At 42.5% G+C, this 13316-nt stretch overlaps 1 protein-coding gene across 1 annotated transcript in view; it reads left to right on the forward strand.

Annotated features, from left to right (window-relative positions):
* Positions 1 to 13316, forward strand: part of mcu (mitochondrial calcium uniporter) — a 57745-nt gene that overhangs the window by 16794 nt on the left and 27635 nt on the right. Inside the window, exon 2 of the mRNA XM_053620480.1 lies at positions 11505 to 11615. Coding sequence (XP_053476455.1) covers positions 11505 to 11615 — 111 coding nt within the window. The remainder of the gene's footprint in view (positions 1 to 11504; positions 11616 to 13316) is intronic.

Here is a 13316-nt window from a genome sequence, read left to right on the forward strand (position 1 = left end):
GCATGTCGTTCAGGGTGGATTTTTCATTCAATTGTGTTTCTGTTAAAGTGAAGGATTGATCATTTATAGCATCAGTCCACCTGGACTGACCTTCATGCTTCACTGTGGGAAAGTGAAGGTTATACTGCATTGTATTCAGCTTGCATTTAGCCAAGCGCACGACCTTGAAACGGAGAGAACCGAGCTGCGGTGTTCTCACCGTTTATACGGATTCAGTAGAGGTCATGTGACTGGGTCAGCTAACCCCGGGTCAATTAAAAGCTCTGCTTTTAGATCTTCACGCTAACTAGCCTACTTTCTCCAACAAGCACTTACTCCAGAAGAACAGGCGTAGGCTCCAGGCCACCTGAGCACGGTGGTGCGAAGGCTTATGCCTTGATTATGCTGTCGATGCACCCTACACAACGTGTGCTCCTACTACAGTCGACTGGAGGCAGTTGATCTTTTAAACGATAGGTCCAATTCGCCATTCTCCGATAAAGAATATTAGGCAGCTGGCTTCTTGCAGTTGGTCATAGGTGTCGATTGAGAGTGTTGAACCGGCGGACGGCGAGAGATCGTTCGCTGATCGGCTGTAAATCGGTGCAGAAGAGAAACAGAAGTGAGCAAATCGAGCAGAAGTTGTGCATTCGCTGTTTCACCAGATCGTCGGTGTTGTTGAAATGGTAAGCTAGGCTAGTTTGTTTGGGTTCGCTCCAAACCATGCATTACTGCACTTGATAAGGTATAGTGGAGAAATATCATGAAGTAAGCCACTCTAATGCATAATATATGATTTGTAGGCAATCTGGAACACGGCGTTTACTTTCCCATGGTACAAAATGTTCCGATTCCGGACCTGGCACGCTCCCCTGACCGAGTACTCCGCTAAATACATCTAAGTACATCTGGAATGATTGACCGGTTTGAACTTAGCTGGCGCGGTAAATCTACATACCTGGCGGCTACCATAAAACCCCCGTATACCCCCATCTTCTGGTATGGAAAGTTATTTCCTGTCACTCAGTACAGCACGGTGGCTGTCAGCTGTAGCCTTTGCAGAGTTTTTGAGTAGACACACACACAAACAAAAACCATCAGTCAGTCTTGTTTGGAGCTAGTTTTCTAGTTCATCGACACCTGCTTGGTGTGCCAAGGCCCTTAACCGTAATTAATTAATTGAGTTTATCCTTGACGGTAGTCGGCAGCGACAGACGTGGGTTGTTTGTATTCCACTGATTCTCCTTTTGCACCATTACTGCAGTTGCTAGGTAAGAACCACTGCTCTCACGGTGGAAATGTTTAACATAAGCTTTATGTTTTACCCATAAACATTGACTTGAAGTCTACATCTGGTGAACGACTCGTCTGTCACACCTACTCTTTTGCCTGCGCTTTGGGACGAGCAGCGAGAGCCGGTGCAAATGAAAGAGATACAGGAGGAGAGAAGTGGCGAGAGGTAAATCTATAGAGCGGCTCAGCACCGCTGACAGCAAAGCCTGCACATCTAACTAAAACTCCGTTTCATCAGGCAGTCCTGAGGGATTTCCCTCTCCGCTGAGAGAGACGGAGCAAAAAACAAAACACACACACACACGCACAGAAAAAACGAGAGGGACAGACTTAAGAGCAGAGCGTACAAGTAAACAAGAGAAGAAAATGTCATTTCGCACAACACGCATCAACCTAACCTAATTTAGCGAGGTGTGTGTGTGCGCGTGACAGGCCAGCTTGTTGTCTTCCATCCAAGGTGCGTGTGAAGAGAGAGCTTTTACAGTACATCTCTGACCTCACGCCTCCTCTCAGTCGCCATGGAGTTGCTGTGGAAACGATGCGACACTGAGGAAGTCCCTGCGCAGCCTCGTTGTGCGGTCGGCTCGGTGCAAAGACATTTCTCACTCTGATCATGCTGTAATTGGGCACTTATTTCGAAACAAAGTACTGCTCGTCTCCCGTGCTCATTTACTCATTATTATACTCTTGAAAATGCTCCAATACCAGCATCCAACACCATGTGATGTAGGCCTAGTGCGGGTTGTTGCTCTGTTTTACACATTTACACATCCAAATACACATTACACATTATTACATACAAGTAAAAATTACAATTAAAGTGTGCTTAGTGTGAAAATCAAAAAGAGATACTACAGCATCTGACTACAATACAAACAATGTGATTGGCAGCCATTTTTGTTCTTGACGCCCCCCCCTTGTCGGAAAGTTCCCGAGCCGTAATTACGACGTCGTGGTGGCTTTCGTGTGCGTTCACGTCCGACCGGACTTGAAGGAAGCATTACAGCTGTACAGAACTCCTTCGCAGCATCCCTACTTAATGCAAGGTAACTAATGTAGCTAGCTAAAGCACTTCTTTTTAAAACCAGTTAGCTAGCGTTTGAAAGAATGAGCCTGTAGGGAAAAGGCATGACCATGTGTACAGTCCAGAAAAACATCCATCCATCCATTTTCTCAACCGTTTATCCTACACAGGGTCACAGGGAGCCTGGAGCCTATCTCAGGGGACTCGGGGCACAAGGCTGGACGGGGTTCTAATCCATCGCAGGGCACAATCGTACACACACAGACACTACAGACAATTTGGCCTGGCGCACACAGAGCAGAAGCAGGAATTTAACCTCCAACCCCGGAGGTGTGAGGCATCCCTGATTGATTCATTAATGCTCAATTTAAAAAAATTGTTGTGTTTTTTTTTTTTTGGTATTGATTCGAAATTTTTTTAAAAATCGCGAAAAATTAAAGAAAAAAAAAAAAGCATCCCTAGTTTGAATTTCTGCTCGTTGTGTTACGCTTGTTGCGTTCATTTTTCTCGACTAGCCTTGGGATTTATTCCTTTCGTCGCCGCTGTATCCTGCTACACGGTCTCCGGGATGACTGCGGTTAATGATTAATCTCTGATGACGCTCCATCTCGTTAAAGTCCGAGACTGACGGCTCTATCGTCGCTCCTCGCCGGTGCCATCCGACCAAACCTGTGCTTTTGTTCGAGACAATCCTCTCCTCCCTACGCCGCATTACGCAATCTTAAGCAAACAGTTCCACTCTCTGTGCAGTTAGTCAGAGTAACCGACTCGGTCTCTCCCATTGTGTACGCTATTCTCTCTCAAAATATTTAACCTGCTCAACTGCATTGTCCACGGTTGCCAGGCCTTCCATGTTAAGGAGAGCGGTTTGAACCGTATTGTTTACTTATTCATGCCTCATATCATTCCTCATAAAAGCCTCGCTCCTCAAAGAGGCACGCACGGTATTTTCTGCGTTTTCAAGAAGCATTGTTTTAAACAAGGTGCGTTTAAAGCCAGCATTGCTGCGAAGTTTGCCATCTTTTAAGGAGTTTAAGTAGAGCAGAAACGGCATGCAGAATCACAGTTGCCCATGTGCCAAAGTTTTTCATAGAAAAAAACCCAAAAACGCCAAGAATATTTGTTGCCGTGTTATGAGCCGAATCGCAGCTCGGCACGAACGACTCGAGAAGTGGAAATTATACACTGAGACCTCAATGTTTTTGTTAGGAACAAGCTAACCAGATAACGGTGACGTGTGCAGCTATGTTGCTTTAACGTCGCTCCGTAAACGGGGAAGGAACTCGTCGTTGGGAATTGGGAATGCAGACGGTTAAGGCAGTGCTGGTCACTGATTAGAAGGTCGGGGGTTTAAGCCCCAGCGCAGCCAAGCTGCCAATGTTGGGCCCTTGAGCAAGGCCCTTAATCCTCTCTGCTCCAACCCTGTCTGCTCCACCCTGTGCTCTGACCCTAACCTCCTAACATGCTGGGGTATGCGAAGAAAAGAATTTCACTGTGCTGTAATGTATATGTGACAAAGACTCTATCATTTATCATTATTAACCCTGGAAACATCTTAAATATGTTTATATTGAAATATCCGCGATGTGCTTAGCGATTCTGGTGCTAATTAGTTAGTTCATATCACCCTGCTAGCACAGGTACGATGGAGTCTAATAGGTGAAAAGGGTTTCACTGTTTGCTCCTAAAAATAAAGAGAATAGGAGCTTCTTTTGTCACTCAACATCTCCCAGTGATGCTCGACATCATATTGATGAGAAATCTAACGTAGAGGTCGGGAAAACACCAAACGTCGCCCTTGGATCACCAGCTATGCCACGCGGTTGCAGTCTGAGATGACCGACGTTGGAGTTGATGGAAGTTGAAGCTTTTGGAAGCTGACCTGTTTGAGCTGGGAAAAAACCGGGCAGAGTAAAGTATTAAAAGTGCCGCTGCATCGCTCACTTTAGGTAGTAATGCAGTGTTGCATAAAGTCGATGTTGCATAACAGCTCGTATTTTCGTTAGCAACGTGCAGTGCTGGTCACAGGATTCCCTACACTCATGAAGTACTGCTAGTGACCATGTCATGTAATTAGAACTCTCATAGAAGTCACGTGATACTGATTATGGAGCTGATGTGTGTCGGATCTGGCACTAGGTTGCGACTGACTCTACTGACAAGGTGCCAGATCTGGAGTCGGTACTTGTCCAGGGAACCAGTGGATATTTAAAAAATGATATATATAAGCCTGTTATTTCAGCCGGACTGTTACGCAATCAGATGCGAGTTTCCTAATGGCCCGTGTGTAAAAAATTAAGTGATGTGTTACTCTGCTATGTGGAAATACTTAACATAGCACGATTTGGAGAGGAACTAACACTTTGCTGGTATTTCTCACATCTCTGTAAGGGTCGCAGATGGACACAGAGGGACGAAGAGAAGCGTACGACGGGTTTCGTGTCATAAAGTCTTGTCTGCAGTATGTTGTCAACGCGATGATTGGCAGTGTAGAGGGAATACGGCTGTATCTCTCGCTTTCTGTCTGTCTAGCTGTGCGTCAGTCTTCTCTCTCTCGCTCGCTCACTCACTCTGTGTATCTCATACAGCTCTTGTTTTATGAATGGAGAAGCGTTGCGACTCAGTCATTCATCCCTGCTGCTTCAAATGTGCCCCAGTTGACAGACGAGCTCCTGCGCTGGCACGACCGAACGTGTCGGTATCTTTTTGAAGTTTAAATCCTGTCTAGCTGGTGTACGTGTGTGCGTATTTCCTGTTTTGTTGTTCCAGCTGAGCTCGGCCAGTTCGGACGCGTCACTGATGGATCAGCACACACGAGATAACCAATGCTAGACCTCTCTCACCACACCGTGTCCTTGACCCACAATACCAGTCAAACGTTTTTGAACATCTGGAGTTTAATGACCATTATTGCTGAGGACCAAACAAAATAACTACCAGCTATCCGAAACCTAAACATGCGTGGGAATGATGAATTGGTCCCTCTCAGATCCTAGGTGGATTTGGGGGGTGGGGTCAACAATTAATGCTCTATATCTAATAAACTGGTAGAAAGTGTTAGTATCAACTGTGAAACATAAATATGTGGTGCGCTACAAGTGACTGATTTAAAGTGCTATTGATTTGAACCTTTTCCGGATTTAGAACATATGTTGCATTGCAAAATATGTGAAATCCCAACAGGTGTTTTTTTTTTTTTAATAGCTTTGAACATGAAAAATGTAAATATAATATTAAGGAAGCCTAGTGTCTTTTTATTTATTTATTTATTTTTGCTGCGTAGGCCTGTTTCAATTCTTGAATCGACATACCATAGTTCCATTATCGCACGTTGCCATATGGCAACAATTACATTTTACCATTTAACAAAATACTCGAAATAAATAAACTTGTTTAAAAGACAAAAAAATAAATGTTAACCTATCTCCGATAGTGTTTCAATTTTTTCCCTTTAAGTAGTTTTGCCTAAATCTTGAAAAGTTGATCAAATTCAAGGAGTCAGCACTACCTGGTCATCTGACAAGGGTTTTTTTTTTTTTTTTTTGTCATGTCAAATTTAACACCCCCCCCCCCTTTTCCAGTTACATTGGAAAATAGTCGTTTTGTATTATTGCCTATCAAAAAAATTGGAGATTAAATGAATTGTTGCCAATATGGCAACACCATGCTGTAAAGGGTTAATTAGATTGCCCCCCCCCCCAATCGAGCCATACAGTTATTAGCTAAATACCCGTGCTAAATGTGGTTACACTTCTTATCATGGTAGCTTGAGTACCAGAAAGGGTGGAGCTAGGAATAGTGCAGATCAACGAGTGTCAAACATTCCTCATGCTTTCTGTCATGTCAGACGTCCACCGTTTTTTGATATAACCCTAGCTAGAATTACTCGTTGAGCAGAGCGTACATTGCATTAAGCGTCAGTACTAGTGTCGGACAACATTCTCGTCGAGTACAAAAGCAAACCCTTTCAACCTCCAGAGAACTCCTGCTTTCACAGGTAATGTTTACAGGCAACGGCCAGCGTACAGGGATTCAGCACGATGTACGTTCTAGAGCACTCTTATGTTATGTAGTGAGCGTATATAGTGAGTGACAGTTTGGGGTTAGTGATTTGAAAAATAATGAATGTGACATGGAGTGCATTTATTTTATTTTATTTTATTTTATTTTATTTATTTATTTATTTTACAATTTTTGTGAATCAAATAATATTGTTCAAAAGGATCTGATGGACATGCAGCGTAGAGTCCATGAGGTATTAATTATTAGAGAAGTGCAGGGATTTCCTGTTTCCAGAACGGCAGTGTGCAAGTCTCAGCATCTTAACCCCCCCCCCCCCCCGAAAACACACACACATATACACATACATCGTCTTACTTCCACCCGGCCTCTTGCTCATACTGTGTAAGAGGTTGCTTAATGTTCTGGAAACCCCATCCCGTTTTCATTGAGTACACTGCGGAGAGCTAGAGAGAGAACAGATCAGATATGAAGGAGATGGTCCTCACTTCTCACATTTTTTCTCTCTCCTCGTTTAGCTTTCGGGGACACAAGCAAATGTTTTGAGCGTGTTTGTGTGTACAGGACAGTTCCGAGCAGTTTCTGCTTCTGCATTAGTGCAGTAGGAAGGCGGCAGAGAGCAGTGATGGAGGGGAAAGTAAAGACAAACGTCAGCCAGAGTTTTAAGAGAACGAAAAACAGTACGGGCTCAAATAGAGGAAGTGCTTAGAAAGACAGAAGGTCAGACATATATTGTTTGACCCTTCCCATGGGCCCAGGATTTCATTATTACAGTCTCCTAACTAAAGGATTTGAAAGAACGCTTCTTCCTCCAGTTTGTTCTGGTTTCTGTTCTATGGCTGAGATTTAACCGCTCAGTTTCTGGCTTTTTTGTTTTCGATATCAGAGAAGTGATTGCTTCCACGCTGGATACATACACCCTAATCGGCATCGCCTTTTCCCACACGTTGAATTCTATGCGGAGAAAAGCATTATGAATGCAACCGCGGTATAATACATAAATAATAATAGAGTATAAAAACCCTCCCTTGTGTATCAGAGGGACAGACATGTGTAGGTTATTATCCGTAACAAACTCCTCGACGTCCAGTTTGCCATGCCTATGTTGATGCAGTGTATGTCCCCTCGGACTTGTGCTAAATGTGTTTGTCTTGCATGGGTACACACACACAGGCCTTGAACCAGCCTTCGGTTTGTTTTAGTCACCACTATATTTAGCTCAGAACTTTGTGACAAAGGGCATCTCATTACCAGCCGTTTAGCGTGCTAACTCATGAAACAGAGCACTTATTAACTTCTCGGTTACGCTTCTCTTTAAAATGTGCTCGGCTTTTGTTATGCCAGTTCCCAGGAGTGTGTATGTGTATGTGTGTGTGTGTCGGAAAGACCGTCATACTGCCTGTCCATAAAGGTCTGAATACTTATTCTAAAAGAATCAAATAGGATTGAAATACAGAGTGACCTCATCAAGATAAGTGCACTTAATGGTGTGTATCGCGTGCAGCGATTAAGGGGACCAAGCACTATGGGTTAAGGTGATGTGAAAGTCTTTATTTTGTAAGGGAGTTGTTCCCATGAACATTTTAGTTCATTTTTTAATTGTAGAAGCACCGAATGGTCAAATGACCCAGGACTTATTAGTGACCTTTGCGTCACCTTAAACCCACCTTTAACCAAGTCTGATGCCAATACAACAAAGCATTGCTGAAATACACGATCACTTCCTGTTTGGTGTCTCAGTCATTAACTTTGTTAGGCCGTCATTGGCAAATGGTTTCAATATCAAAGATCCTTTTATAGCTTTTGTGAGGAGCAGCTGATTTAGGTTTGATAACGATCGGACCAAGAAGTGGGGGGGGGATTCTTACAATTCAAGATGGTAGTCACTCCAACATGGCAGACCTTGAAACAGTCATATGTGCGAATGTGTCTTGATCTAAGGAATCGAAGCCACTAATTTATTAGCAGATGTAATTGTAATGATGAGTTAAGGACAGAAATCTGTGACCAAATTTGGCCTGTTGGTGGCTCTAGAAGTGTCCCACTGGAAGAATTTAGTAAGAATACTTTTAGGACCATGCTGAGTCTGTGTGCCAAATTTCTTAACAAGGGCTGTCGTAGATCCCCATGTCGAGTATAATGATAGGAAAACATACAGTCATTAAGGACCACTGCACCTTTCGTGCTTGGACCTCAATAACTTTATAAAAATGGGTTTTTAGTAAGACCTTAATAAGATCACCGCTTGTAAATCGGCAGTAAAAATCCACACAGACCTTCACTTTCATTGCTAATATAATTATACAGTTGAGAAAACGTGGATAGGAAGTAACCTTTCTATGTTATTCAGATCTAAAAATAAATATGGAGATACTGTATCCAGAACAAAATGTCAGTCTGTTTTGAAACTCCTATGATGCACTAGCACATTCCAGCTTTGGAGTTTGAAACAGAAGCTGCACATTTGGATGGACATCATGTACACCTCAAGAGGCATGTTGACTGGAAAACGGTTGTCAGTAAAACAGCAAGAAAAAAAATGGTGCCCTTTGGTTTGTCATTTTAATCTGTGGGGAGTAGGCACTTTATTCACTCTGACAAGCTAATCATTGGCAATAGACTGGGCTGTCCCTGTTGGGAGGAGAGATAGATTAAAGTAAATCTTTCTTCGCCTTGAACGACACTCGGCTGCTCAAGTGCAGCCGAACTTTTACATGTCGATGGCCAATCAGTGGTCTAGCACTCGAGCTTTTCAGAGGGATCTTTTGCTTCTACATTGGTTTTTTTTTATTTCTACAGGGATGGATTTAGCAGTGGGGCTTATGATCTTGTGTAAAAGAACGGAAATATTTCAGGACAACACCCAATGCATGGTGACAGTGATAAGGCGTGAAGGACTGGTTCTACACCAGCAAGCTCGCACATTTGCTAGTGCTGGAGCTCATTAGAATCTTGTGTCACACAGCTCTTGTGAGTGTAGTTAAGCATCACAAAGCATGTTCGGCAAACCTCAAGCCATGACAAACAATAACTGTTTCAATACTGGGTTAATTAGAGGCTGCTATCTGAGCCCTAGCTACCCACACAGGTTTATATTTTATGCTCTATTACCTCTGGCTCAACACACATGTATAGGAATGTGTGGGTGCTTTGTGTATATATTGTATAGAGCATGCTTTAATGGATACCTTTTGAATTTAGAACTAAAAGTTCTGGAAGTTGGAAAATGTTTCAGTTGAAATGTGTTGTGACCGAGAAATATAAAATATAAAAATGAGTTTTAGCCAGCACTTGAAGGAGTGGTTTGTTTCTCCGCTGTCCTCAGTGACCCCACCCACTTGCCTTATAGGGAACATCAGTAAACACCCAATAGCACTGCTTCGGCTTGTGTGGAGCCCATTTCTGGCCCGGAAAACATGTATACAGAAGCATATAACCAACAAATTAGGCAAATCTCTTGCATGGCAATAGATTGGTATTTCAACAAGTCACAGATTTTTCAAGCAACTTTAAAACGAAATAATTATTAAAACATATATAAACACTTTAAAAGAGTACCAACAGTACTCTTTATTCAAAGTAAATCAGTAAATATTGTTTATTTAAATTTTTTCTAAACCAAGGTTTGTCAAGGGAAGGGACAAGGGCAAACCAAGGTTCAGAGGTTAAGTGTGGTGGATTCAAGCCCCTACGCCGCCAAGCTGCCACTGTTGGGCCTTTGAACACCGCCCTTAACCCTGTTTGCTCCAGGGGCGCCGTATCGTGGCCGACCTTGCGCTCTGACCCCAGCTTCCTAACAATCTGGGATATGCGGGAGGGGAGAAGAATTCTCTGTGCTGTAATGTATATGTGATAAATAATGCCGCCTTCTTTAACAAATCCACTAGATAGCTAACCGTCCCATGATTTGTTTACCTGGACCTCTAAATAACTAGGATAAAAATGGCCAGCTAACATAATCTAATAACATACGACCAGCTAGTTAGCTAGTTAAGTGCATTAATGGAGAGAGATGAATTCCCAGCGAGGTCAGGACTGTCACAATCGTTGCACGTTGTGTTTGCAACGTTGACCAGTCGTTGGCGGATGTTTTCGGCTGTGAGACGTTCCGGTTTTGCAAAAGCCATGAGGAAGTAGGGCTTGATTTCTTTCTCTAACCTACTTGCATTGTGGCCAACTACGAATAAAACAAAACAAAAACAAATAGTTTGAACATGAAATCTGCTTGCATAGGGTGTCTCAGCTAGTGATTTTATTTCCAACCTTGAATATGTATCTTGGCATGATTATTTCCCAACTTGTAAATATCTTACACCTGGGGAAACAGCCCCATGTCTATTGTACAAAGTGAACGAGATGACAGCTTTGAGTTTTAGGTATTTAAACTCCTTGGTATGCGAGTTAATGCCTTGTAATCTCAGGATTTCTTCACATCCTTGATCTGTTTCTCTGCGCTTCCCTCTTTGTCTCCGGCAAAACAGAGGTTTACAGACCCTCGAGTCTGCTTCTCTGAGCCTCGTATGAACCTCCAAGAAGACTTTTAGTATAATTAATTGAGAACGTGTCTAATTGGCATTAATGTAGGCTCTGATGGGGCACAGCTGGCGTGATTGCTATTGTTAGAGGAAAAGGAGGAGTTGTTCTCTCCTACACACAGAGAACTAGCAGAGCCTAAAGCTCAGAGCTGAATTATTTATTTATTTATTTATTTATTTATTTATTTATTTATTTATTATTATGTTTTTGCACCTTCACTTTAAGTGGCTGGCTGTTAACATATTCTGCCTTACGTTTCTGACAACGCTGTACGGTACCAACACTATGCAACACGAGCTTAATGCAAGCTCATAATGTGAGCAATAAAATGAAACTCTATATGGTAACAGTTTTGCTCTAATTTAAATCATTTTTAATAATTAAATACGTATCATCATCAAAGGAGAGGCACAAAATACTGTTATTTTGTAAAGTACTATTTTTAAAGGCTAGTACTGTTGATTGCTCTGTTTCCATCACTTTTTTTTTTTCTTTTCCCCTCGAATGAAACCTGCATACTGTATTAACCAGGAGCTTTGTACTCATGGTCATGGGTGTCCACATACTTTTGGCCCGTACGTAGTATTTTGTAACCACTTTCTAGAACACCCTGCTCCATGATTTCAGTCTGACGCTGTGATGTGTTCTGCAGGAGACGCTATCTGGACCGTTCGTCCAGCAGAGTGTGAGAAGAGGACACAGCCTGAGGTCTTCCGGCAGGGCAGCGCTCTTCAGCCAGTCCAGGGCCTCCCTACCTCCCCAGGTTAGTGCGATCGGATACAAAGAGAATCGGTAAAAGCCGTGTGTCAAAACAGAACCTGCGTGAAATGTTTTTGAGCTCCACAGGAGTTTTGAAGATACCGTGTGGTAAGCTACAGTGATTACCAACCGAAGCCTTATCTAAGATCAAGGATAACAAAGGCCTTCCTGTACAGTATGTGTTCGATATGGGTTTCTCAGTGGCACTGCCAATGTTTTCGCTTCCTCTCAGATTCAGTTAATGCGGTCATTATCACCTCCAAACCCCAGATGGAATACTCGGCGTAGAGAATTCACGTTTCTGGAGCGAGCTTGTAACAAATCGATATATAAGCCGTCATGTTTATACACTCAATCAAACTAAACAGCAGCAAGGCTTTGTGTAATATTTCGACCGAGAGCCGAGCTGCTCTCTCAGTTGCACGCATGTCTCAGTGCGGTCAGAAGTGTTATATCTCAGACTAGCACATTTTTTAAAGCTTCAATCGCAAAATTTTAAATGAGGATCATTATTATTATTTGACCTTAATGGATATAAAATATATTTGTTGATTTTGAACATGAAAAAGTAACCAAGTAAAAAGTATTGGGTTTTTGGGTTGTTATTAGGGATGCATTGATACCATGTGGGTTTTTTTTTTTCTTTTTCTTTCTCCTTTTTCTCAGAATGAGTACAAGTTTTCCACTAACTGTTGATACTGATACTGATGCTAATACTAAAATGAGTAACCTACTCGGTACTAACCAATCGGGGTGTCGGGGAACATTTTCTTTTTTTTTTTTAGCTCTGTTTATATTAGTTGCTGTGGTGTGGTGTGCTGCTAGCGAACTCTACGTCTAAATGCTGAGGTTTTTATGTTTAAACCTCGTTTAATACAGAGCTCGGAGCTGGCCGACCCAGGTACGCAGAACAATATCAGCAAGCGGGGTTATTAAAAACGCTCACCTTGATTCACGAGCAAAGAGAAAACCTTGGAGAGCGAGTTGAAAGGAAGCGCTGAACTGAAGTGCTCTCCGATGTAGAAGTTTCTCAGACTGGTTGATTACTGCTTGTGAGTACTTGCGGCCGTACCTAGTACACACAAATAAGTATAAATATGATTTGCTCAATCCCTGAAACTCTCATTTAAGTCTCACACACACACACACACACACACACACACACCAACCCTGATATGTACGTGACTGCATCCGCTACACAAAAATCAAGAAGGTGGCGTTTGTGTGCAGAAGAATAACCAACACTGTGTTAGTGTAGCAGGATGTGCGAGGAATGCTCCACTGCTGTGCACTGATAATTCAATTTAGTTTTTATTTCTATAGCGCTTTTAACAGTGGACATTGTCCCAAAGCAGCTCTACAGAAAAATATAAATTCAGAATATAGATTTTAAATGTATGAATTTGTCCCTAATGAGCAAGCCAGAGGCGAGAGTGGGGAGGAAAAACTCTCTGAGACGATATGAGGAAGAAACATTCAGTACGTTTACATTGACAACAATAATCCGATATACTCTGATTAAGAAACTAGCATGTAAACAGCCATTACTGATGTCTTTAAAGTCATACTCGAAGTAAACACAAATGGAATTAAGACGCGTGGAGTATTCCTGTTTTAGTCGCGTTATCGACGTGCGTTACAGACATGTACCCACCTTAATCACACTATTAACGTCGTGTGCGAGTTTTCACCGCATTTTGCGACA

The sequence above is a fragment of the Ictalurus furcatus genome, chromosome 3 (assembly GCF_023375685.1).
Source record: "Ictalurus furcatus strain D&B chromosome 3, Billie_1.0, whole genome shotgun sequence".
Taxonomy (NCBI): domain Eukaryota; kingdom Metazoa; phylum Chordata; class Actinopteri; order Siluriformes; family Ictaluridae; genus Ictalurus; species Ictalurus furcatus.